This window comes from Heptranchias perlo, chromosome 9 (assembly GCF_035084215.1).
Source record: "Heptranchias perlo isolate sHepPer1 chromosome 9, sHepPer1.hap1, whole genome shotgun sequence".
Lineage (NCBI taxonomy): Eukaryota > Metazoa > Chordata > Chondrichthyes > Hexanchiformes > Hexanchidae > Heptranchias > Heptranchias perlo.
Genome location: NC_090333.1, coordinates 67,180,174 through 67,206,108, shown reverse-complemented (window position 1 = coordinate 67,206,108; position 25,935 = coordinate 67,180,174). Strand labels below are relative to the sequence as shown.

Here is a 25,935-nt window from a genome sequence, read left to right as displayed (position 1 = left end):
TTGCATACAGCAGTGATCTGAATGACCAGTTAGGCTAGTGATGTTGGTCAAACACTAGGGGATCTCCCCTTCTCTGGAGGTGCCCTGGGATCATCTTTGTCTACTAAAACAGGCAGATGGGGTCTCAGTTTAATATATCAGAAAGACAGCCTCTCCAACAAAGCAGCACATCCTCAGCACTGCACTGTAGTGTCAGCCTAGAGCACATGCTCAAGTCTCTGGAGTGGGTCTTAAACTCAATCTTCTGACTCGGGCAAGATATTTAAACTTATTTTCCCATCCTAGACTCCTTGTCCTCTTATGAGAGCTAATTGAGGATAAACCTTAAACTATTATATAGTTATAACTGACTCTCCCATTTCACCCTTTCTTTCAGCAGTCTTGAGTCTGGCATATTCTACCTTCCAACTAATGAGTATTGAGTGAATTTTCAGCAGAGATGCTCAGTTTAAGGGGGATTGTTATAAATAACATTTACAAAATGTATTATGAAGGAGCATTGGTTTGATACCAAGCAATTAAATAAACAATTGCCATATGTAATAACTTTATTTTATAAAAAGTTGAATACAAATTTCAGAAGCAAATGTTTGCTATTAATGAGCTATAGCTGTTGCTATAGTCTGCTAATCAAGTATTCATTTTTCAAGTTTAGAAAATCAGGTCTCAATCCCGAAGGTCATAAATTAATTATAGCAGAATTTCAGTGGCAATGTTTGGGCCATCCCAGCTGGTGAAATCCAAATGACATTGCAGTCCCCATGAGTCCCAGGAGAGCCAGCGAGCTAAATCCACCACGAATTCTCTTACTAGGTTCTAAGATGGGGAAGCAAAAAAAAAGTATTAAACATTCTAAGAGACTCATTACAATTTATACACGAACAAAATAATTAGATTAAAGAAAAACTCCAGTTTCAAGTTTTCCTTAATAAAGCTTTCACCAAGATTTAAGTTTGAGTAGTTCACTATCAAACACAAACTAATTAAAAGCTACAGTTTTTCTTCAAATCTAGAGATGCTGGGCAAGACCCATTTTTAACGATAGCTGAAGCTAAACAACAATTATTTGCATTTATATAGCACCTTTAATGTAGTAAAACAGCCCAAGGCTCTTCATAGGAGCTTTATCAAACAAAATTTAACACCGAGTCACATAAGGAGATATTAGGACAGGTGACCAAAAGCTTGATCAAAGAGGTAGGTTTGAAGGAGAAGAGTGTGCAATCTTCATTTAAATAAGTGTAAAACATCTCTTGGGAACACTCCATTACATTTTTTTACCAGCCGTTCAACACTAAGACATGTTTGAGAATCCCTCGCCATATCCTAGCTGGCATGTCTGGTTCAGTGAATTATCAGCCCACTGACTCTGGACAAGCCCTTCAACTAAAAATATGTGTCAAAGTACAACAACTTCTATCCAGGGCACTCTTCCCATGCAGGAAGACATCTCGCAGCACTTAACCTGGAGGACACTGAGCAGAAAGGAAAAAGGTCTGGGGGAGGTTTTAAAAGCAAGCATTAGGTACCAAGGCATCTCAATATTACTGGTTCCTCTATAACAGAATACCACCAATAATTCAATATTTAACATGGAATAGCAGTCTATTAATGGCTGGACAGCAGATATCTCAAATCAGGAGAGAAAGCAAAGTTGTTCTTGGCTATTTTGGCAAGGTTTTGTTCAATTAATACATAGTTAAGAAAAGCTACATTTCCTCTCTATTCAATGGACAACTACAATTACACATTCAGATTCAATCCCTTATCTATACCAAATAGCTTGATCAGGCTTGCCTGATTCTCTTTTGAGTGGTTGGAAAGAAATTTTTGACATAGGTTCCTGAATTGGCTACAGCCCTTTTTTGGTCTCCTGGGGTGGGGACGAAACAACTAAAGTGGGGCTAGCATGTACAGGCCTGCTGGGCTTTTCTCATCGAGTACATAACAGTTCAGAAAACTGGGCCAGTTTACTTTCTTCTACATTCCCGCCACAGAAGCCAAGAATTAAGATTTTAATGTGATGTTTCTGTGACAAAAGTAAGAATTTTAGGCAGATTATTTATCAATTGTTTTTCATACTGAACACAGCATATGCAGCATTAAGGTCAGTCTCTACTCATGGTTTCCTGAAGTTTTATGGAATACATGTCACAGCCTAGCTAACTTTCACACCTACAGACATGTAGATCAAGGCGGCCTTGGTCTGTGTGGTTTCATTGTTGTCATTATACTTGGATGACGACCAATTTAACAGATCAAAGTATTTGACAGATCAGTGAATCAATCATTCCAAGCAATTCGATTCGGCCAGCTTAACACTTTAGTTACAGACAAAATGTCTAAACAATACTGTAAATGACACATGTACTTATAAACATTCAAGGTAACCAACAACCTGTGAATGTAATGCAATTATGAGATACAGTTGTCTAATGTCCTTTCATTCAGTGCACCTTCAAAAGTATGTTGAACGTGTCTGATGTTATACTTGTTGACTGTCAGTCTTAAGCTAGCAAAGAGACTGAGCTCGATCAGTGGCTGTGTGGTAGTGTTAAGTGAGCGACTTTCAAGGATCAACTTTATGTTGAGGTAGTGCAGGAGAAGCATCTTTGTTTTGATAGAAAATAGAAGATGTTATAAATACTGAAAATAAATTGTATTAATACACTGATCATTTGCCAGTGTGAAATAAATTTGTCAGTTGGTTTGTAGCTTGAAGATGGGATCACATGGCTGCATGTATTCCAGTATGTCAAACAATTTTTTGTTTTTTTTCTTGAGGCCCTGCTTCTTGTGGGGATTGTAATTAAGTTAACAACAGCTGGAGTTGCATCTTTGGTCGTTTTACCATGTGATGCTAAATGTTCCGTCTCGTTAAATAGAGTAGCTAACTTTTTAAACTAGTGGTGTGAGCTACTAAATAGTGACCGTTGTTGAACTCAGTGTAACTACTGTAAAAACCCAATAACACAAGTTGTCATCTTGCCCTTTTGAGCCTTACAGGAATGACATTGTATTTAAAATTCTACATTTGGAATAGTACTGAAACAAAGCTGTTTATTTTACAAATTCTGTTTAGATTGAAGCACTCACCTCCAGTGTAATAGCCATATGCGTAAACAATTCTTCCAACTATCCAAACTCCTCCAAGCGCACTCGCCATCCGCTAAAAACAAAAACAGCAATGGTAAGGTCTTGTCAGCTCGGCACAGTTGGTAGGACTCTCTTCCAGTTAGATCTACAGACTAGCACATAATTTAAGGCACATAATGTAGTACTCCCTCAGTACTGCACTCCCTCAGTGCAGTACTGAGGGAGTGCTACATTGCCTGAAGTGCTGTTGATCAGTTAAGATGTTAATTTGAGGCCCTGAATGCTTACTGAGGTGGATACAAGAGATCCCATGGCATTATTCGAAAAACAAGTAGTTCTCCTGGTGTCCCCAACATTTCCTCCCCAGCCAAAGCCACTAGAAATATAGTACTTTTGCTTTTTGAGACCTTGCTGTGTGCAAATTGGTTGCTGTGTTTGCCTACATAACGATAGTGACATGCTTTGGGGCTATCCTGAGGACATGAACCATGATTTATAAATACAGATTTTCTTGTGTAGCTACTGAAATGTATATTAAAACAATATTGGCAAGTTCTCACCAAAGGATTCAGATTTTGAAGTGGCTAACAACTCTACTTTTTAAAATTATACATAGAGCAACTAATTGAAAAGAATCAAGTGATCCTTCCAGAATATATTAAAAGAAAAGGTTTAAATTTATATAGTATTGTAGCACTTCTCTCAAACATCCCAAAAGGCTTCACATGATGAATTACTTTGAAATGACTTAGAGGCAAATGCAGCAGTCATTTTGTATACTGTAAAAATCCCTCAAGCACCATAAACATGAATGTTAATTAGTTTGATTCAGAAGCTTAATGTAAACTGGTTGAATTCACAGACTATACCAAACCAGGCACAGTCGAATCTGAGGTATTTTTTTTTATTCGTTCATGGGATGTGGGTGTCGCTGGCAAGGCCAGCATTTATTGCTTATCCCTAATTGCCCTTGAGAAGGTGGTGGTGAGCCGCCTTCTTGAAATGCTGCAGTCCGTGTGGTGAAGGTTCTCCCACAGTGCTGTTAGGTAGGGAGTTCCAGGATTTTGACCCAGCGACGATGAAGGAATGGCGATATATTTCCAAGTCAGGATGGTGTGAGACTTGGAGGGAAACGTGCGGGTGGTGTTGTTCCCATGTGCCTGCTGCCCTTGACCTTCTAGGTGGTAGAAGTCGTGGGTTTGGGGGGTGCTGTCGAAGAAGCCTTGGTGAGTTGCTGCAACGCATCCTGTGGATGGTACACACTGCAGCCACAGTGCGCCGGTGAAGGGAGTGAATGTTTAGGGTGGTGGATGGAGTGCCAATCAAGGGGGCTGCTTTGTCCTGGATGGTGTCGAGCTTCTTGAGTGTTGTTGGAGCTGCACTCATCCAGGCAAGTGGAGAGTATTCCATCACACTCCTGACTTGTGCCTTGTAGATGGTGGAAAGGTTTTGGGGAGTCGGGAGGTGAGTCACTCGCTGCAGAATACCCAGTGTCTGACCTGCTCTTGTAGCCACAGTATTTATATGGCTGGTCCAGTTAAGTTTCTGGTCAATGGTGACCCCCAGGCTGTTGATGGTGGGGGATTCGGCAATGGCAATGCCGTTGAATGTCAAGGGGAGGTGGTTAGACTCTCTCTTGTTGGAGATGGTCATTACCTGGCACGAATGTTACTTGCCACTTATCAGCCCAAGCCTGGATGTTGTTCAGGTCTTGCTGCATGCGGGTACGGACTGCTTCATTATTTGAGGGGTTGCGAATGGAACTGAACACTGTGCAATCATCAGCGAACAACCCCACTTCTGACCTTATGATGCAGGGAAGGTCATTGATGAAGCAGCTGAAGATGGTTGGGCCTAGGACATTGCCCTGAGGAACTCCTGCAGCAATGTCCTGGGGCTGAGACGATTGGCCTCCAACAACCACTACCATCTTACTTTGTGCTCGGTGTGACTCCAGCCACTGGAGAGTTTCCCCCCTGATTCCCATTGACTTCAATTTTACCAGGGCTCCTTGGTGCCACACTGGGTCAAATGCTGCCTTGATGTCAAGGGCAGTCACTCTCACCTCACCTCTGGAATTCAGCTCTTTTGTCCATGTTTGGACCAAGGCTGTAATGATGTCTGGAGCCGAGTGGTCCTGGCAGAACCCAAACTGAGCATCGGTGGGCAGGTTATTGGTGAGTTAGTGCCACTTGATAGCACTGTCAAAGACACCTTCCATTATTTTGCTGATGATTGAGAGTAGACTGATGGGGTGGTAATTGGCTGGATTTAATTTGTCCTGCTTTTTGTTGAAAAACTTGGCATAGGAAAAAAAATATGGGCAACTTAAGTAGTCCATGAATAGTGTCAAAAATAGTTAAGAATGCAGATGAGTAGCTCTGACTTCACTCACTGCAGAGCAGCAATCAACAAAACAGAATATTGAACTATCTGTAGCCGAATAGTACAAGCCAAAGGAAGCCATACTCAAACTTTAGTACTCTGGTCAGATCAGACCGGGTATTGCATCCAATTTTAGCCACCGAGGCACAAGAGAGACATTCAAGCACTGGAAGCTATTCGGAGAAGAGTCGGGAGACTGATCTGTAGCGTCAGAGGACTGAGTTGTGAGGAAAGATTGGAAAAACTTGGGACTTTCCAGCCCTGAAGAGAGGTATCTTTCTGGATGGATAGCTAAGATATGCCAAATGGTCATCTTCATCTGTGTGTACCTTGTAATACTTTGAAGAGTTAAGTTCCTTGGGTTTATTGACCAAGTTCCTTAATACGAAGCGACATTTCCAACTATGTTTGGCAGTGTGCGTATCAAAATCTGGATTTTAAGAAATGCATGGATTTTGATGAATATTGTGTTCACTAAGGCAAGGACTTCATTGTTAGGGAATGAAACATTTTTCCACTTGTCACCTACTCTCGGCATCAAGCACTTCAAGTCAGTCTGAAGCTATTTATACTCTGACCAGACAATGTACTTTAACCCCAACATCAAAGGTTCACCTATTGTATCAGTGAGGATTTTGCTACTTTTCAGAACAACAATCCTCATGGAATTTGTGGAAGATTGCCAGCTTTATGTAGGACATCGACAGAGAAAGGAAGGAGGGAAGTATTTTCATAGCATCAGTCTACTCTGGATTTGATGCTGAGAAAGTCGTGGATAGCACGTTCAGTGAGTTGGTCACACCGCAGATAAAAATTACTGAGGGAGATAGTGAATGGGTGACCAACAGACAAAGGAAGAGTAGGAAGGCAGTGCAGGGGTCCCCTGCGGTCATCTCCCTCCAAAACAGGTATACCGTTTTGGATACTGTTGGGGGAGATGGCTCACCAGGGGAAGGTGGCAGTGGCCAGGTTCATGGCACCGTGGCTGGCTCTGCTGCACAGGAGGGCAGGAAAAAGAGTGGCAGAGCTATAGTGATAGGGGATTCGATTGTAAGGGGAATAGACAGGCGTTTCTGCGGACGCAACCGAGACTCGAGGATGGTATGTTGCCTCCCTGGTGCAAGGGTCAAGGATGTCTCGGAGCGGCTGCAGGACATTCTGGAGGGGGAGGGTGAACAGCCAGTTGTCGTGGTGCATATAGGCACCAACGATATAGGTAAAAAACAGGATGAGGTCCTACGAGCTGAATTTAGGGAGTTAGGAGTTAAACTAAAGAGTAGGACCTCAAAGGTAGTAATCTCAGGATTGCTATCAGTGCCACGGGCTAGTCAGAGTAGGAATGACAGGAGAGCTAGGATGAATACGTGGCTTGAGAGATGGTGCAAGAGGGAGGGATTCAAATTCCTGGGCCATTGGAACCGGTTCTGGGGGAGGTGGGACCAGTACAAATTGGACGGTCTGCATCTGGGCAGGACTGGAACCAATGTCCTAGGGGGAGTGTTTGCTAGTGCTGTTGGGGAGGGTTTAAACTAATGTGGCAGGGGGATGGGAACCGATGCAGGAAGTCAGTGGAAAATAAAGTGGTGACAGAAACAAAAGGCAGTAAGGGAGAGTGTACAGAACATGACCGAACAGATGGTCTGAGAAAGCAGGGCAAAGACCAAGGGAAGTCTAGATTAAACTGCATTTATTTCAATGCAAGAAGTCTGATGGGCAAGGCAGATGAACTCAGGGCATGGATGGGTACATGGGACTGGGATGTTTATAGCTATTACTGAAACATGGCTAAGGGAGAGGCAGGACTGGCAGCTCAATGTTCCAGGGTACAGATGCGATAGGAAAGATAGAGCAGGAGGTAAGAGAGGAGGGGGAGTTGCATTCTTGATTAGGGAGAACATCACGGCAGTAGTGAGAGGGGATATATCCGAGGGTTCACCCACTGAGTCTATATGGGTAGAACTGAAAAATAAGAAGGGAGAGATCACTTTGATAGGATTGTACTACAGACCCCCAAATAGTCAACGGGAAATTGAGCAGCAAATATGTAAGGAGATTACAGACAGCTGCAAGAAAAATAGGGTGGTAATAGTAGGGGACTTTAACTTTCCCAACATTGACTGGGACAGCCATAGCATTAGGGGCTTGGATGGAGATAAATTTGTTGAGTGTATTCAGGAGGAATTTCTCATTCAGTATGTGGATGGCCCGACTAGAGAGGGGGCAAAACTTGACCTCCTCTTGGGAAATAAGGAAGGACAGGTGACAGAAGTGTTAGTGAGGGATCACTTTGGGACCAGTGATCATAATTCCATTAGTTTTAAGATAGCAATGGAGAAGGATAGGTCTGGCCCAAAAGTTAAAATTCTAAATTGGGGAAAGGCCAATTTTGATGGTATCAGACAGGAACTTTCAGAAGTTGATTGGGAGAGTCTGTTGGCAGGCAAAGGGACGTCTGGTAAGTGGGAGGCTTTCAAAAGTGTGTTAAACAGGGTTCAGGGTAAGCACATTCCTTATAAAGTGAAGGGCAAGGCTGGTAGAAGTAGGGAACCTTGGATGACTCGGGAGATTGAGGCCCTAGTCAAAAAGAAGAAGGAGGCATATGACATGCATTGGCAGCTGGGATCAAGTGGATCCCTTGAAGAGTATAGAGATTGCCGGAGTAGAGTTAAGAGAGAAATCAGGAGGGCAAAAAGGGGACATGAGATTGCTTTGGCAGATAAGGCAAAGGAGAATCCAAAGAGCTTCTACAAATACATAAAGGGCAAAAGAGTAACTAGGGAGAAAGTAGGGCCTCTTAAGGATCAACAAGGTCATCTATGTGCGGAACCACAAGAGATGGGTGAGATCCTGAATGAATATTTCACATCGGTATTTACGGTTGAGAAAGGCATGGATGTTAGGGAACTTGGGGAAATAAATAGTGATGTCTTGAGGAGTGTACATATTACAGAGAGGGAGGTGCTGGAAGTCTTAACGCGCATCAAGGTAGATAAATCTCCGGGACCTGATGAAATGTATCCCAGGACGTTATGGGAGGTTAGGGAGGAAATTGTGGGTCCCCTAGCAGAGATATTTGAATCATCCACCGCTACAGGTGAGGTGCCTGAAGATTGGAGGGTAGCAAATGTTGTGCCTTTGTTTAAGAAGGGCAGCAGGGAAAAGCCTGGGAACTACAGACCGGTGAGCCTGACATCTGTAGTGGGTAAGTTGTTAGAGGGTATTCTGAGGGACAGGATCTACAGGCATTTGGAGAGGCAGGGACTAATTCGGAACAATCAGCATGGTTTTGTGAGAGGAAAATCATGTCTCACGAATTTGATTGAGTTTTTTGAAGGGGTAACCAAGAAGATAGATGAGGGCTGTGCAGTAGACGTGGTCTACATGGACTTCAGCAAAGCCTTTGACAAGGTACCGCATGGTAGGTTGTTACATAAGGTTAAATCTCATGGGATCCAAGGTGAGGTAGCCAATTGGATACAAAATTGGCTTGACGACAGAAGACAGAGGGTGGTTGTAGAGGGTTGTTTTTCAAACTGGATGCCTGTGTCCAGCGGTGTGCCTCAGGGATCGGTGCTGGGTCCGCTGTTATTTGTTATTTATATTAATGATTTGGATGAGAATTTAGGAGGCGTGGTTAGTAAGTTTGCAGATGACACCAAGATTGGTGGCATTGTGGACAGCGAAGAAGGTTATCTAGGATTGCAACGGGATCTTGATCAATTGGGCCAGTGGGCCGATGGAGTTTAATTTAGATAAATGTGAGGTGATGCATTTTGGTACATCGAATCGGGCCAGGATCTACTCCGTTAATGGTAGGGCGTTGGGGAGAGTTATAGAACAAAGAGATCTAGGAGTACAGGTTCATAGCTCCTTGAAAGTGGAGTCACAGGTGGATAGGGTGGTGAAGAAGGCATTCGGCATGCTTGGTTTCATTGGTCAGAACATTGAATGCAGGAGTTGGGATGTCTTGTTGAAGTTGTACAGGGCATTGGTGAGGCCACACTTGGAATACTGTGTACAGTTCTGGTCACCCTATTATAGAAAGGATATTATTAAACTAGAAAGAGTGCAGAAAAGATTTACTAGGATGCTACCGGGACTTGATGGTTTGACTTATAGGGAGAGGTTAGACAGACTGGGACTTTTTTCCCTGGAGAGTAGGAGGTTAAGGGGTGATCTTATAGAAGTCTATAAAATAATGAGGGGCATAGATAAGGTAGATAGTCAAAATCTTTTCCCAAAGGTAGGGGAGTCTATAACGAGGGGGCATAGATTTAAGGTGAGAGGGGAGAGATACAAAAGGGTCCAGAGGGGCAATTTTTTCACTCAAAGGGTGGTGAGTGTCTGGAACGAGCTGCCAGAGGCAGTAGTAGAGGCGGGTACAATTTTGTCTTTTAAAAAGCATTTGGACAGTTACATGGGTCAGATGGGTATAGAGGGATATGGGCCAAGTGCAGGAAATTGGGACTAACTTAGTGGTATAAATTGGGCGACATGGACATGTTGGGCCGAAGGGCCTGTTTCCATGTTGTAACTTCTATGATTCTATGATCTGAGAGGTGAAATGACTTGTGTACTAATCCACCTCATTGTTCAGTCTCTCAAGTTAAAATTTCTATCAACTACTAACTATGCTGCTGTTATTTCAATGAAACATTTCAACCGGGCCGGGGGTGGGGGGGAGAAAAGAAAGATGGGATGCCTTGAGTTAGACACTTTCACCTCTGGGACCTGGGTTCAAATCTAGCCCAGAGTGATGGGATGCAAGTGTCCTAAATGAAATGAATTTGGGCAGTCTCAATCTAGTTCCTAGTGTAAAGAATCTTACAACACCAGGTTATAGTCCAACAATTTTATTTGAAAATCACAAGCTTTCGGATATTATCTCCTTTGTCAGGTGAGCGTGGGACTCCTTGAACGTTTCGCATTTATAGTCAGAGAACAATACCTGGTGATTACAGATAATCTTTTCAACTGCCCGTTGTCAAGGCAATCAAAGTGTTCAGACAGAGAGATGTTACAGTAGGTAACACCTCTCTGTCTGAACACTTTGATTGCTTTGACAACGGGCAGTTGGAAAAATTATCTGTAATCACCAGGTATTGTTCTCTGACTATAAATGCGAAACGTTCAAGGAGATAATCTCCGAAAGCTTGTGATTTTCAAATAAAATTGTTGGACTATAACCTGGTGTTGTAAGATTCTTTACATTTGTCAACCCCAGTCCATCACTGGCATCACCACATCATAGTTCCTAGTGGACATAGTATCAATCACTCCTAATTCAGCACTAATTGGGAATCTCACTCAAGTTACAGAATGGATATGGAAAATGGAAAAATGCCACACTGGTCTACTGTGAGGAGTCGTTCATGGGCTAGGGTTCAGATACATTGCTGGAGCAGAGTAGATGGAACTTTACACTGGATCAACCTGCTGTCTCCTACTTGATGCCAACAGTGGGTGCCTGGTATAGAAAATAAGCCATTCACCAACACACTTCATTCTGATGAGCACAAAACAAAATACTTAAAATGGTACCTTTTGTTTCATATTGATCATGTTTTGGGTGACTTCCACATGGTGCAGTTTAAAAATAGTGGATTGAAGATCTATCAAATAAAGTTTCTAAAAGCTATATTGAAGGAATAATGAGAAGAAAAAAAGTGACTAAATGAAAGATCTACAAGGGTAAACCTCTTAATCTCAGTGAAAGCCCTCGCAGTTTTTCCCTCTTACAAACCTGACAGGCATCTTGTAGCTCTGTTTTATCTCTCGCTGTTTATTTACAATCTATGGGGAAACATCAACACTAGCTCATTATCAACTTGACTACCCATCATCTCAGTACCTTTTTGATTACACTATGCTTTCTGAAACCCAACATTAAAAGTCTTTTTCAAAATCATTTGGGTGGAAAAATGGTCAAAAAAGGTTCAATAGAGAAATTTGTTAAACGTTACTTACCGGGTGCCGGATTCCACCGATTGCCAGAAAGAAGAGGAATGGTGGATAGACTTCCAGTCTAAAACATGTAACAATCAGGAGGAGAGAAAAAAAGTCATGAAAGTTGATTCCATTTTTTTTTCTAGATTTGGAGGATTATTCAGAGCTGATACAGAAAAATTAAGGATATTTAAGTAGTTAAGTTTTTGAAAATGATGGCTGATCACTACAGCTGCCAATAACAGTCAGGAACTGGGTGGAGCCACCCTCAACGGGCAACCAGAGAGGGTACCTGCTAATCAACTTCAATGGTCATCCGTGCAATGAAACATTACAGATCAGCTGTGTGAGGGAGACAGCAGCTTTTTAAAGCTGCTTTAAAAAGAAAGATAGTGGTTGAAGAGATGAAACAGTAAGAGTGCAAGTGGAGCCCAAGGAGAGCGGTCTAGTTGATTGAATTAATCTGCCTCCAAGTCATTCAAAAACTAATCTGTCTATCCAGTTCCCCTGCTCAACATAGGTGGCTGTCCATTAGTTAAAACTATTAGTTCCACATAACCGCTAAGTCTCCCTTGGGAGGAGAGTCTCGCTCATTATGGTTTAAAAATATAAAACTAGTTTTGATGTATCTCAGTTTAGAAATAACAGTTCCGCAGGCTAGAGAATTCACTGAGTAAAAAGCAGATGAACATTTGACACCACTTAAAATAAACAGTTAAGCTAGCAGACACAGGAGTGTCATATGCACTGAGCATTCATCCACTGCCATCACTAAGAGTAATGCCTTTCAATGGATTTGTAATCTAGTTTGCTGCCTTGGATAATTTTCTCCATGAAGTCCACCACCTGCTCCTGTACTCCCTTCCAATCCATCTTCTGATCATCAAACTCCCCGTTTACAGCCTCACATTCACTGATTCATCCTCTTTTCTTTGTGTTGTTACCATCCTTTTTAATATCAACATGATTCTTCCTCCTTAAAAAGCCCACTCTTATCCCCTCTATCCTCGCAAACTTACCATCTCAATTATAGTCGGCCCTCTTTCTCCAAGGTCCTGGTCTATCCTCACAAACTTACCATCTTAATTATAATCGGCCCTCTTTCTCCAAGATCCTAGAGAACAGTTTTCCTACCCAAGTATGTGCTGACCCCTGACAGTTCGAGTTTCTCCAATCTGGTTTCCAGCCAGCGCACAGCACACTGAGACCACTATGGTCAGTCACCGACGATATCCTGTGTGACTGCAACTCATTGCCCCGCTCCAATGGTCAACCTCCAGAGCATTTCTCTCATGGTTCCACTCCTATCTATCCCAACACAACCACGACACTTTCCAAAACAGTTTCTCCTCCTGTATCCATATGGGTTGCCTCTGTAGTGCTCCATCTCTCCTATTCATCATTTATGTGCTGCTTCTCAGTGAGACATGGGGTCAGCTTCCATACATGCGCCATTGACACCCAACTCTTACTTCTCTGACAACTATTGATCCCAGGGCTGTTGCTGTACTATCTAGGCTCCTATCCTGAACGAGTGTTAACTTTTTACAGCTCACATGTTGGCAAAACTGAAGTCAGCCTCTTTGACTCTCGCCAGCACCTAGAGCGTCTAGTGCTGACTCCGTCAGTCTCCATGGCTACTTATGTAGTCAAATATTAGGGTATACAACCTTGCCGTTCAGTTGGACACTGAGCCGAGATTTCTACCCAATATGGTCCATCACCAAGACAGTCTCCTTCGACCTCCAATCACTACGCTAACCAGCAGAACCATCACCTCGAGGATAAATTTTTTCCTCTTCACGCTCTACGGACTTCAGTTAAGCCAAAACACTGCCCTCAGATGTTCTTTCGTGGAGTGGATATAAATACAACTAGTTGGTACCAAAATATATTGTCATCCGTTGAAGCAAAACACAGCTTATAGCCTTAATTCGAAAGGAGAAGCTGTAGTCTGCAAGAATTTTGCTGGTCTAATAGTATAATGATATCAATTTAAAACAGTTAAAAGCACATGCTCGACTTTTAATAAGGAGTGCAAGTTAAATCTCATTATTATAAAATGGAAGGAAGCCAACAAAGTAATTTATCTTGCCAAGATTTGACCTTCAACTGAAATTAAAAAGTTTCTTTTTAACTGTCTTTTTGTTATATATAGGTCACAGTGCAAAATTATGGAAATTATTACTGCATGTATGTAACTTAGTGCATATTCAGTGACACTTACGTATTTTGGTGAGCACGCTGGATACAGTTGAACAAGTGTCCTGTCTCAGGATCATCGCTGTACATCGTTGGGTACTTTGTGTATCAAAAAAGAGAAATGTAGATTATTAGAAACTGAGGACCTTATTAAAGTGCTATTTAGGGCAGGATGGATCAGACATGCACTCAAATCCAACCTGCAGCTAACCTGACCTATTAGAGTAAATGCATCTTGAGTAGATTTCAAGTTAAGACTTTACTGGAAATATTGTACCCAAACATGGACTGAATATGACAAGTTAAGACAAGAAACATTGCCATTTAAATAAACTATAAAAAATCTGGGCCCTGATGTACCTGTTTGAGAAACAATAGCATTAACAGAACCTGTGCACTGAAGTGAAGATAAGGGAATCAAATGGATTGAGGCTCCTGGTCTCCAAATATAAAGTTAGCTCAGCTTTTAAATGCAAAGAGGAGCAGTCCACACAAAGACTGCATCAAAATGTCAGCAGATCCACTATCAAAACCCTTGGACTCAGGAATACAGTCTGATAGCTCCCCATCCTCCCCCTAACCTTATATCCCCTATAGACCCCTGTGTCCACTTCATCTTCCAATATTGCACACCCTCCATATCCTTTTTGTCTACCTTCGACAACATACAAAATTTAGAAAATTCTTCCTCAAGAAGCCTTATCTCCAATTGATACTTTGCCAGTAACACAATGGTGCACACATCTTAATTTGGCAACAACAGAACAGGAAATCTGGTTTTTCTACCCTCTCCCGATCACATTCAAATTGACATTCAACAATCACTCTCACGATTACCAGGCAGAAAACAAAATGGGAAAAAAAATGCACAAGAACTTTTTTGTACTTTGAATTTGCAGTTTGAAAAAAAATGGCCTAGGAAATATTCCATTCCAATCCCTCCTCCTCTTCCTTCCCGCAGTTTCCAAAACAATAGGAAGGGACCAAGTTTCTTATATTCAAATCTCAAGACTTTTAGTATTCAAGTATAAACTCCAAACCATGATCATTTTTCCAGTCAAGTTCAAAGACAAATTTTTCTTAGTCAAACATGCAGCAGTTGTCACAAGAGACTATTACAAAACTGCAGTACACACAACACTCACTGCAGTTAAAAGTTTATTCACACTTATCAACTCCTTGGTTCTGCTCAGAAATTAATTTGATGAACCAATCTTCTTTTGGTGTCCTTCTGCCTGTTTGAGGGCAATGACTGTGACCCGGACTGGTCATTACCCAACAGTAATGCCCCTTTTTTCAAATTATTTTCCCCCCGGAATCTAAGCAGGTGAAACACTATAGCTACAGTTTCCTCCTTTAACCCTACCCTTTCCTTATATGGGATGACAGTATTAGTATACTTGTTGAACTCCAGCATTACAATTGGTCTCAGCATTCCTGAGCTAAGGATACACCCAGATTGCATTCATAGAATCATAGAATGGTTACAGCATAGAAGAAGGCCATTCGGCTTGTCGAGTCTGTGCCGGCTCTCTGCAAGAGCAATCCAGCTAGTCCCACTCCCCCGCCCTTTCCCCGGAGCCCTGCAAATTTTTTTCTTTCAAGTACTTATCCAATTCCCTTTTGAAAGCCACAATTGAATTTGCCTCCATCACCCCCTCGGGCAGTGCATTCCAGATCATAGCCACTCACTGTTTAAAAAAGTTTTTCCTCATGTCGCCTTTGATCCTTTTGCCAATCACCTTAAATCCATTGTTTGGATGTCAGGCAAGGACAGGATCAGTCTAGGCAGTAATGCTCTCCATGCCAAAATCGCCTAGCAACAAATGACAAATGATCACTTAGTTGAGATACTGGAAATTGTCTGTTGCCCCTGGGGACTGTACTCTAACGTGAGTTACGGGCTTCATGAGGGAGAGAGAGAGAGATGAGATGATATTCTAGTTATTCCTGCTCTTGTAGATGTGGCATCCCATTTCTTTAGCAATCAATAGCCGAGTCAGCATCTCATCTGTTTCAGTTAAGGCACAGCCTCTTGAGCTACAAGTCAAGCAGGGCAGAGGTAGGTTGCAATACAAAGAAGTACACTGATAAGGGGCCAATTATATGACACAGTTTGCAATTAACTATTGTGATTTCAACTTCACACCGTCTTGAAAAATCATCACTCTCCAAACATAAAAAGTGCTGAATTTTCCTGGTTTGGGGGGGGGGGGGGTGGAGACTGGGGGGCGCAGCAGGAAGGAAGAGTCAAATTGAGAATTGTTGCTGTGTAAAGTAGCAAATAATAAATAGAAGAGACTTGTGTCATTATGGATCACATACAAGCAACAAAGTCAACAGTTCAAATATGAATGGCATCATTGCGTGCAAATCGACAAACATAATTAACAAAGTTGTGCCGAGTGTTGTAAATCTCCACATCCTGCCAGTTTAAGGCTTGTTCATGTTGGTGACCTACACTTGAACCAGTCAATAACTAAATTAGTCACAGGCATTAACTACTAGAATTCAGGGGGCAGTTGGAAGATATCTTAAATAAAATGCAAGACTAAACAAATTGTCCAGAGTAAACTTATGTTCATTGTTTTATGTATGAAACAGAATCATCTTTTTAATCTTTGCTTAACCTCAAAGCATATACCACCACACCTACACTGCAACTTGAAAGGCTTTCAAAAGCTGCCATTACTTCTCCTACAGATGTCTTTAAGACACACCTAAAAATAAAATGATTAGACAGTGAACTGGTTCACGTTAAGGTCCATCGACATCAGTGGCAGAAGTTACTTTTTCAGCAGAATCCAGAGGCGATTCATTAGGCCAGTTATCATGCTCCTTGGCATAAACTCACCTCCACTTTGTACTTCTTGCGTGCTGCTCCAACTTGGTAAGCTAAGTAGGAGACCATGACGAAGCTGGCAGCGCCAGTCAGCACCACGCACCCATATTCTTTCGAAAGTACCACCATCTTTTGAACCCTAAAAAGCAAACATAAATAGATAGGAGCAGTGAGTTTGTTCTGCTGGTGATAAACATGATTAAACAGGACAGTTTCTTGACTACCTACTGACACACACAGCAATACCCAGGGGTTTACTCTTCCTGCCCATCTTTCACCCCCTCTTCTCTCTTGGGATGAAACCTGACCTTTGCCAACATATCCAAAAGGCAGCATGGCCGGGATCAGCATGGACAGTAGAAACAACTGCTCAGAAACCAGCATCCCGTCACTCTTAGTGTTTTACCCCAATGTGACAATGCACCACCTTAATTAATTTCGATGTGGAGATGCCGGTGATGGACTGGGGTTGACAAATGCAAGGAATCTTACAACACCAGGTTATAGTCCAACTGTTTTATTTGAAAATCACAAGCTTTCGGAGGCTTTCTCCTTCGTCAGGTGAGTGTTGTAAGATTCCTTGAATTAATTAATTTCAATCTGTTGCTTTGTGAAGGGTCAAATATCTGATCTTATTTGTTGCAAGAATTGTGTGTGTATATCAGTTAATTATCTGGTCATTATCTCAGTGCTGTTTGTGGGACTGTTGCTGTTTGTGGGACCTTGCTGTGCACAAATTGGCTGCCGCGTTTCCTATCTTGCAACAGTGATTACACTTCAAAAGTATTTCACTGGCTGTAAAGCGTCCTGAGGTCACGAAAGGCGCTGTATGAGCGCAAGTCTTTCCTTTTTCCCTCAAAATGCTGGAAATACATGTGGCAGTCAACTTGGGGGGTGGGGGAAGTAGAAAGGGATGGTTTGGGGAGGTAAGGAGATAACAGTGCAAAAGAGCCAAATCACATTTTGGGCCACATGCAAGTGAATGGATGTGAATTATTGATGTAATACAAGGTGAGAAACGCAGAAAGCAAAGTTGTGTGATAGATCAATACACACATCCCCACAACCCGACTCTTGGACAAAGCAACTCAACCTCCGAAGAGCTAGCTGGAGGCATAGAAGTGAGTTTAACTTGAAAGTAAATTTGATCCAAATTCAATGATGTGGGTACATATTGTCACAAATGCTATTAGGAAAAGCATAGGATTTCATCATGTAATCACCACAGAGCTGACAGTCAATCAAGAAGTACATAAGAAATAGGAGCAGGAGTAGGCTATACAGCCCCTCGAGCCTGCTCTGCCGTTCAATAAGTTCATGGCTGATCTTCGACCTCAACTCCACTTTCCCGCCGGATCCCCATATCCCTCGATTCCCCGAGAGTCCAAAAATCTATCTCAGCCTTGAACATACTCCTACAGATATGGCTGCTGCCCACGGAATGCCAAAAATGCAACACTGGTTTGTATGCAAAAGACACGCACACAAAATCTCTACCCATAGAGAACTGAATTGTCCAACACATGTGCCATTTTGGTCATCAATATGTTACTGAAGTTAGAGTATAGCTTCATACAAATATTACAAACTGCTTCACACACCTCTATTTCTAATACAGTGTGGCCATAATAGAGTTGCTTTTTTTTTAAATGGAGGGGTGAGGAGGAAGGAGAAAAAAATACTTTGTAGAGGTTAGTAAACCAATATTTAAATATAAACTGCAGTGATGACAAAAGGAGTTAACCATTAACTCAAGAGTGAGTCAAACTATTATCTTATAGGGTGACTTCTGGCTAGGACGGTAAGTTTAAAATCTCACAATGACTTTTACCACAGATGCTGAAATGCAGTCACCAGGTAAAAAAGGTGTTCGAGACTATTGCTTGCTGACATTCATCAGCACAGTGGTATGCAATCTTCTGAATCAGTAGACCAGATCTACAGAGCAGGCAGCCCACTTGATAGCTGATGATAATAATGATGAATCACCACATGATGGCTGAACTGAGTCTTTTTTTCTTAAAAAACAGATGTTGGATCACATCACTTCCATCTGCCCCTCGTCCCTCTCTCCTCCGGCACTTTTCTCTATCTCTCCCCTGTTTCTGGTGTCTGTGTGTGTCACTTTTCCACACTTGTACACGCAGGCCTTCGCCTCTCTCTCCTCTTTCATTACTTACTAATCTGCTTCTACTTCTCTCGTGTTTATCTCTGCAGCCGTGGATAGGGAGAAGCCACAGTATTGTGGGGGGTAGAAAGCTACAAAATGAACTAGCCTGGATAGACATCAGATATAGTGACGAGCATGCAGGATAAACACATTCCCAAAACCAACAAGCTCACACTAAACAAACAGCACAAACAAATTAAAGGGAGAAAAAAAAGAGGAAAAAATGGCCTGCACAAATGCTGCAGGGAGAAAGGAGAAGGGGCTCACTGGGATAATACACAAAATTGCAGTTTAAAAAAAAAGGTAATGAGAGAGACAAAGAAATACCTGGAAAAAGAGCACAGCAGCTGAAGCTAAGTAGAACAATAAAATACATTTTCTGCATCATAGCAACAAGATGGCCAAGATGCTAAAAGCACAAAAGATGCAAACTGGCTTGAAACCGAGAATGATCACAAAATAATAAATATTCTAAGTGATTTACTTCATGAATACTTGGAGGAAGTAATCATAACCAATGCTTGGTTTCATTGGTCAGAACATTGAATACAGGAGTTGGGATGTCTTGTTGAAGTTGTACAAGACATTAGTAAGGCCACACTTGGAATACTGTGTACAGTTCTGGTCACCCTATTATAGAAAGGATATTATTAAACTAGAAAGAGTGCAGAAAAGATTTACTAGGATGCTACCGGGACTTGATGGTTTGACTTATAGGGAGAGGTTGGATAGACTGAGACTTTTTTCCCTGGAGAGTAGGAGGTTTCGGGGTGATCTTATAGAAGTCTATAAAATAATGAGGGGCATAGATAAGGTAGATAGTCAAAATCTTTTCCCAAAGGTAGGGGAGTCTATAACGAGGGGGCATAGATTTAAGGTGAGAGGGGAGAGATACAAAAGGGTCCAGAAGGGCAATTTTTTCACTCAAAGGGTGGTGAGTGTCTGGAACGAGCTGCCAGAGGCAGTAGTAGAGGCGGATACAATTTTGTCTTTTAAAAAGCATTTGGACAGTTACATGGGTAAGATGGGTATAGAGGGATATGGGCCAAGTGCAGGCAATTGGGACTAGCTTAGTGGTATAAACTGGGCGACATGGACATGTTGGGCCGAAGGGCCTGTTTCCATGTTGTAAACTTCTATGATTCACAACAGGCCCTCTTGAAGCAAAGAATTCTCAAATAAAAGCGATGACTGCAAGGAGTATAGTGAATAAAGCAGATGACCTGAGGGCACAGACACGTACATGGAAGTGCAATATTTTAGCTATTACATGGCTTAAATAGGGGCTGGAATGGCAGTTCAACGTTCCTGGTTACAGGGTTTTCAGACGAGATAGAGAGGGGGATACAAAAGGAAGGGGGGTGGCAATATTGGTTAAAGAAACAATTACAGCTGTGAGGAGGGATGATATGTTAGAAGAATCATCAAATGCGGCCATATGGGTTGAGCTAAAGAACAAAAAAGGGGCAATCACACTGCTGGGAGTGTTCTATAGACCCTCAAACAGTCAGAGGGAGATAGAAGAGCAAATATGTAAGCAAATTCCTGAGAAGTGCAAAAACAATAGGGCAGTAATAGTAGAGGATTTCAACTACCCTAATATTAACTGGGATAGAATCAGTGTAAAAGGTATAGAGGGCACAGAATTCTTAAATTGCATTCAGGAGAACTTTTTTAGCCAGTACATAGCAAGCCCAACAAGAGGCCGGGGGGTGGGGCGGCAGTTCTGGATTTAGTTTTAGGGAATGAAGCTGGGCAGGTGGAAGGAATATCAGTGGGAGAGCATTTTGGTGGTAGTGATCATAATTCAGTTAGATTTAGCATAGTTATGGAAAAGGACAAAGATAGAACAGGAGTAAAAGTTCTAAATTGGGGAAAGGCCAATTTTACTAAACTGAGAAGTGATTTAGCAAAAGTGGACTGGAAACAGCTACTTGAAGGTAAATCAGTGTCAGAGCAGTGGGAGGCATTCAAGGGGGAGATTCAAGGGGTTCAGAGTAAACATGTTGCCACAAACAAAAAGGTTGGGACTGCAAAATCTAGAACCCCCTGGATGACAAGGAGCATAAGGCAAAAAAGGGAAACTTATGTCAGACACAGAGGTCAATACTGCAGAAAGCCTAGAGGAGTATAGAAAGTGCAGGGGTGAAATTAAAAAGGAAATTAGGAAAGCAAAGAGAGGGCATGAACAAATACTGGCAAGTAAAATTAAGAAAAACCCAAATATGTTTTATAAATACATAAAGAGCAAGAGGATAACTAAGGAAAGAGGAGGGCCTATTAGAGACCAAAAAGATAACCTATGTGTGGAGGTGGAAAATGTGGGTATGGTTCTTAATGAATATTTTGCGTCTGTCTTCACAAAAGAGGGAGACGATGCAGATACTGTAATCGAGGAGGAGTGTGAAATATTGGATGGGATAAACATAGTGAGAGAATAAGTATTAAGGGGTTTAGCATCTTTGAAAGTAGATAAATCGCCAGGCCCGGATGATTTGTATCCCAGGCCATTATGAGAAGCAAGGGAGGAAATGGCAGAGGCTCTGACCATTATTTTCTGATCTTCCCTGGCTACAAGCATGGTGCCGGAGGATTGGAGGACTGCTAATGTTGTACTGTTTAAAAAAGAAACAGATAGACCGACTCATTATAGGCCAGTCAGTCTAACCTCAGTGGTGGGCAAATTACTGGAATCAATTATGAGGGACAGCATAAATCATCATTTAGAAAAGCACAGGTTAAACAAGGACAGTCAGCATGAATTTATTACGGGAAGGTTGTGTCTGACTAACTTGATTAAATTTTTTGAGGAGGTAACAAGGAGGGTTGATGAGGGTAATGTGTTTTGATGTAGTATACATGGATTTTAGCAGGGCTTTTGACAAGGTCCCACATGGCAGACTGGTCAAAGAAGTAAAAGCCCATGGGATCCAAGGGAAAGTGGTTAGTTGGATCCAAAATTGGCTCAGTAGCAGAAAGCAAAGGATAATGGTTGACAGGTGTTTTTGTGATTGGAAGGCTGTTTCCATTGGGGTTCCTTGCTTTTTGTGGTATGTGGGGATCTTGATCAAGAAGTTAGCAGATTATACCAAAATTGGCCGTGTGGTTGATAGTGAGGAGGAAAGCTCCTCAGGAAGATATCAATGGACTGGTCAGGTGGCCAGAAAAATGGCAAATGGAATTCAATCCAGAGAAGTGTGAGGTAATGCATTTGGGGAGGACAAACAAGGCAAGAGAGTACACAATAAATGGGGGGATTCTGAGAGGTGTAGAGGAACAAAGGGACCTTGGAGTGCATGTCCACAGATCCCTGAAGAGGTGTTCAAAATCAAGGGTTTTGATAAAGTAAATAAGGCGAAACTGTTTCCAGTGGCCGAAGGGTCGGTAACCAGAGTACACAGATTTAAGGCAATTGGCAAAAGAACCAGAGATGACATGAAGAAAAAAAATTTACGCAGCGAGTTGTTATGATCAGGAATGCACTGCCTGAAAGGGCGGTGGAAGCAGATTCAATCGTAACTTTCAAAAGGTAACTGGATATATACTTGAAGTGGAAAAATCTACAGGCCTATGGGGAAAGAGCAGGGGGAGTGGGATTAACTGGATGGCTCTTTCAGAGAGCTGACACTGGCATGATGGGCCGAATGGCCTCCTTCTGTGCTGTATCATTCTATGATTCTATGATTTATCCGAGTGCTGAGGGAGACTATGGAAGAGACTTGTGAAGCACTGACAATCATTATGAGGGGGTCACTGGACACTGGAGAGGTACCTGAAGATTGGAAACAGACTAATATGGTGCTGATATTCAAAAAGGACAACATAATAAGTCACAGGCAACTACCAGACCCCTCACAATGGAGGAGAGGGATTGGAGGATGGTGTGTTTAACTGTGTCAAACAGGGAAAATGCACCACCGACATAGTTACAGAAGATGTCATTGTGACTTTGATTAGGCCATTTCAGTGCTGTGGCAGGGACATAAATCTGATTGGAGAGATTCAAAGTTGGAGCTACGAGAAAGATGGGCATAAATTTGACAAGCAACAACACCTTCAAGGACTTGAGAGGAAAGGGAGATTGGAGATGGGGCAGTGGCCTGCAAGGACAGATGGGTTGAGGGTGGTATTTTTGAGGAGGGGCCTGATGATGGCTGTTTTAAGAGGAAGGGGGACTGTACCTGAGGAGAGGGAGCCATTTCCAATGTCAACTAGCATAGAGGCCAGGAAGGGAAGTTGGATGGTCAGCAGTTTAGTGCGAATGGGTTGAGGGAGCAGGGGTTGGGTATCATGGACAAGATGAGCTCAGAAAGGGGATGAGGGGAGACGAGAGAAAGTAGAGAAGGACACAGTATCAGGGCTAGGAAAGGGGGGAGCCTGCTGGGCAAGTTATGTGTGGGCTGTTATGTTATTGGACTAATAATCCAGGGAACACAAGTTCAAATCCCATCATGGGAGTTTCAGAATTTGAAATTAATTTTAAAAAAAGCTAAAATCAGTAGAAGTGACCATGAGGCTGTCGGTTTGTCGTTAAAAACCCAACTGGTTCACTAATGTCCTTTACGGATGGAAGCCTGTCGTCCTTATCTGGTCTGACCTATTATGTGACGCCAATAGTCCAACACCAGTGTGGTTGACTCTTAACGGCCCTCTGAAGTGGCCTAACAAGCCACTCGGTTGTATCAAACTGTATCATCACCTAAGGGCAACTAGAGATGGGTAATAAATACCAGCCTTTGTAGCAATGCCCACATCCCAAGAATTAATAATTAAAATGGTGGGCAAGTGATCCAGCCAAATCTGGTGATGGATGGCCAAACCAGTTGTGTGCTGGATATACTGAAGTCTGCATCCCTTGTACTTGAGGGAGTGAAGATGCCGGCCATGCAGGATGGGAGAGAGTAAACCTTTCCTGGGGACAAGGGCAGTAAATTAAGAGGTAATCGAGCAGATCAGCAGCTGCAGAAGTATTGTGGCAAATAATAGGCTAAATGTTAGGCAGCTGGGAGTTTGTAAGTGACTTGGGGGGGGGGGAAAGAGTTTTTTTTACAGGAGCAAACCTAGCAGGATGTGGGGTTGAAAGAGAGGATGCAGATGGTGAGAGATAATAAGGAAGTGATCAGAGATTACCTTGTCTGTGATTAAGGGCATAGGGCCACATGAGATGGCAAGGTTGAGGAGATGGATGTGAACATGGGTAGAAGAGGTTTAGGGAGGGCAGTGAAATCAAAGAGAGGGCAAGGTGAGTTGAGATCTAGACTGCAATCACTGGGATGAGGAGTCACTTCATGCAGAGGCTGAGGGAGGAAAGGAAGGATATCTGGAGGAGAAACTCCGGGTGGGGCTTGTGGTGGGCGGGAGAGAATGAGGATTTTTAAGGACAGGTGAGGGGGCGGAACAAGGCGAAGTGCTGCCAGAGGAGGAAAGAGACTGACGTGAGATTAAAATTGATCCCCAATTCTTAGGGAATGGGAGATACATTGTCAGTTACATAAACTCACCGTCACTCCTGATAACCTGAACCGAAGGGGAGCACAGTCAGCTGAATGAAACACTACTTTTTATTTTGGAAGCGAGTAAAATGATCAAAGTTTATCAGTTTATCTCTAAAATGTTTCAAATCGCACACTAAAGTTAGGGCCGGTGCAAAGTACACACAGTATCAGCGACCTAGCAACTAACCAGGGATAGTCTTATCTCGAGCCAAACATTCATTTCGCACCAAGCGGTTGAGATGAGACTCGGAACCAAACCGAGAGTGGGGGGCGACCACACGTTCGCCAGTATATCGCACAACGCAGCATTAATGCAGTGCAACTGAATCAGTTACTTGTGGGCGTAAGTAAGTCCCATTTAAAGTCATATTCTGGAGAGAATCAGAGATGTTTCTCCCACGTTATCCTTAGAAAGGTGGGTTATCTGCAGACATTTGGATCATCAGGAAGTTCCGCGTCAGTTTCACCCAGTCCGACCCCCTTTGTCCGAAAGTAACCAGATTGCAATTTGTAACAATAACATTTGATCTTTAGTTATTGCTTACCCCCCCCCCCCCCCCGCGATAATAAAATAAACGCACCGACCTGAACTGCCGCAGCCTCTCCTTGTCCTTGTCTGGGATTCAATGACTTTACACTCGCGTCAAAAAGGGCGACGTTTATAAACCTGGGCGTTTACTGCTGCGCTGCGGAGGGGTGGTTTGGAAAAGCAGATTTGCGGATCAGGGAAACATGGAGTGCAGAGTTTGCAGGGGTACCAGTCAAATAGGTTCTGAGGAAAAGTTTTACACCCGAAATGATAACCCACCTGCTCTCTTTGTAGATTCTGACTTGAACGGCTGTGTATTTCCAGCATTTTTTAAAATTTAACATTTTTATTTCAGGCATCTGAGTCCTGCTAAAGCCCAAGTGCCGGGCAGGACACAATCCAGCACTTGGACTCCAGTCCGGGAATCAGTCAGGGTTTCAGAGTCCCACTTGCATTCTGAATTGCTTCGAATTCTTGAGACCTGATCTCACTTTATGTTGTTTTAATATTTAACGGGGTTTTAGTCAGATTTACTGAATAAATGATGAAATGAGAACATTTAAGGCAGGAGGTTCAGTTACTGAAAGTACGTTTTGCCCAAATCCGACTTTGTGCCCTTGACGTTATTTCATTGCGCAGATACAAACCTCTCGGGAGGTTTGATTCTCTCCATGTATTCCCCCTCCCTCCACCTGTCCGTGAAAAATAATGTTTAACATATATTCTTTTGTCAATTCTGCACTTTTTGAATTGAGAGACCATCAGTGTTGGGAAATGCAAGTTTACCCATTTTGGGAACCCAGTGTCAGCATCAAATACCCCCAGGTCAGTTATTGCACAGCTGCAGATTAAAACACCTTCCCCATACATTATTCCTTTGCCCCGCCTATTGTAGGCTACGTCTATTTGCACCACTATGTTGCTAATAGGCAAGTTTGTTATTCTGATGGACAGGACCTAAGAGATCAATACTCACCCAACACTTTGTCTGAAATGTGTAATTTGATCTAGTCTGCTATAGAATCATAGAATCATAGAAGTTACAACATGGAAACAGGCCCTTCGGCCCAACATGTCCATGTCGCCCAGTTTATACCACTAAGCTAGTCCCAATTGCCTGCACTTGGCCCATATCCCTCTATACCCATCTTACCCATGTAACTGTCCAAATGCTTTTTAAAAGACAAAATTGTATCCGCCTCTACTACTGCCTCTGGCAGCTCGTTCCAGACACTCACCACCCTTTGAGTGAAAAAATTGCCCCTCTGGA

The 25,935-nt window shown here is 42.6% G+C and overlaps 1 protein-coding gene across 2 annotated transcripts; it reads right to left on the bottom strand.

Annotated features, from left to right (window-relative positions):
- Positions 1-530: 530 nt before the first annotated feature.
- Positions 531-24,830, bottom strand: mgst3a (microsomal glutathione S-transferase 3a). 2 transcript variants are annotated; one of them, XM_067990676.1, is made up of 6 exons: positions 24,722-24,830; positions 16,484-16,610; positions 13,655-13,728; positions 11,449-11,506; positions 3,097-3,169; positions 531-816 (listed from the first exon to the last, which is right to left on the bottom strand). In XM_067990676.1, exons 2-6 carry the CDS (start codon positions 16,598-16,600, stop codon positions 704-706), a joined length of 435 nt encoding a protein of 144 aa, XP_067846777.1. In that variant the 5' UTR covers positions 16,601-16,610; positions 24,722-24,830; the 3' UTR covers positions 531-703. The 2 variants fall into 2 exon arrangements, with proteins under 2 accessions (XP_067846777.1, XP_067846778.1); XM_067990677.1 differs by having other exon boundaries at positions 24,718-24,815.
- Positions 24,831-25,935: the final 1,105 nt, after the last annotated feature.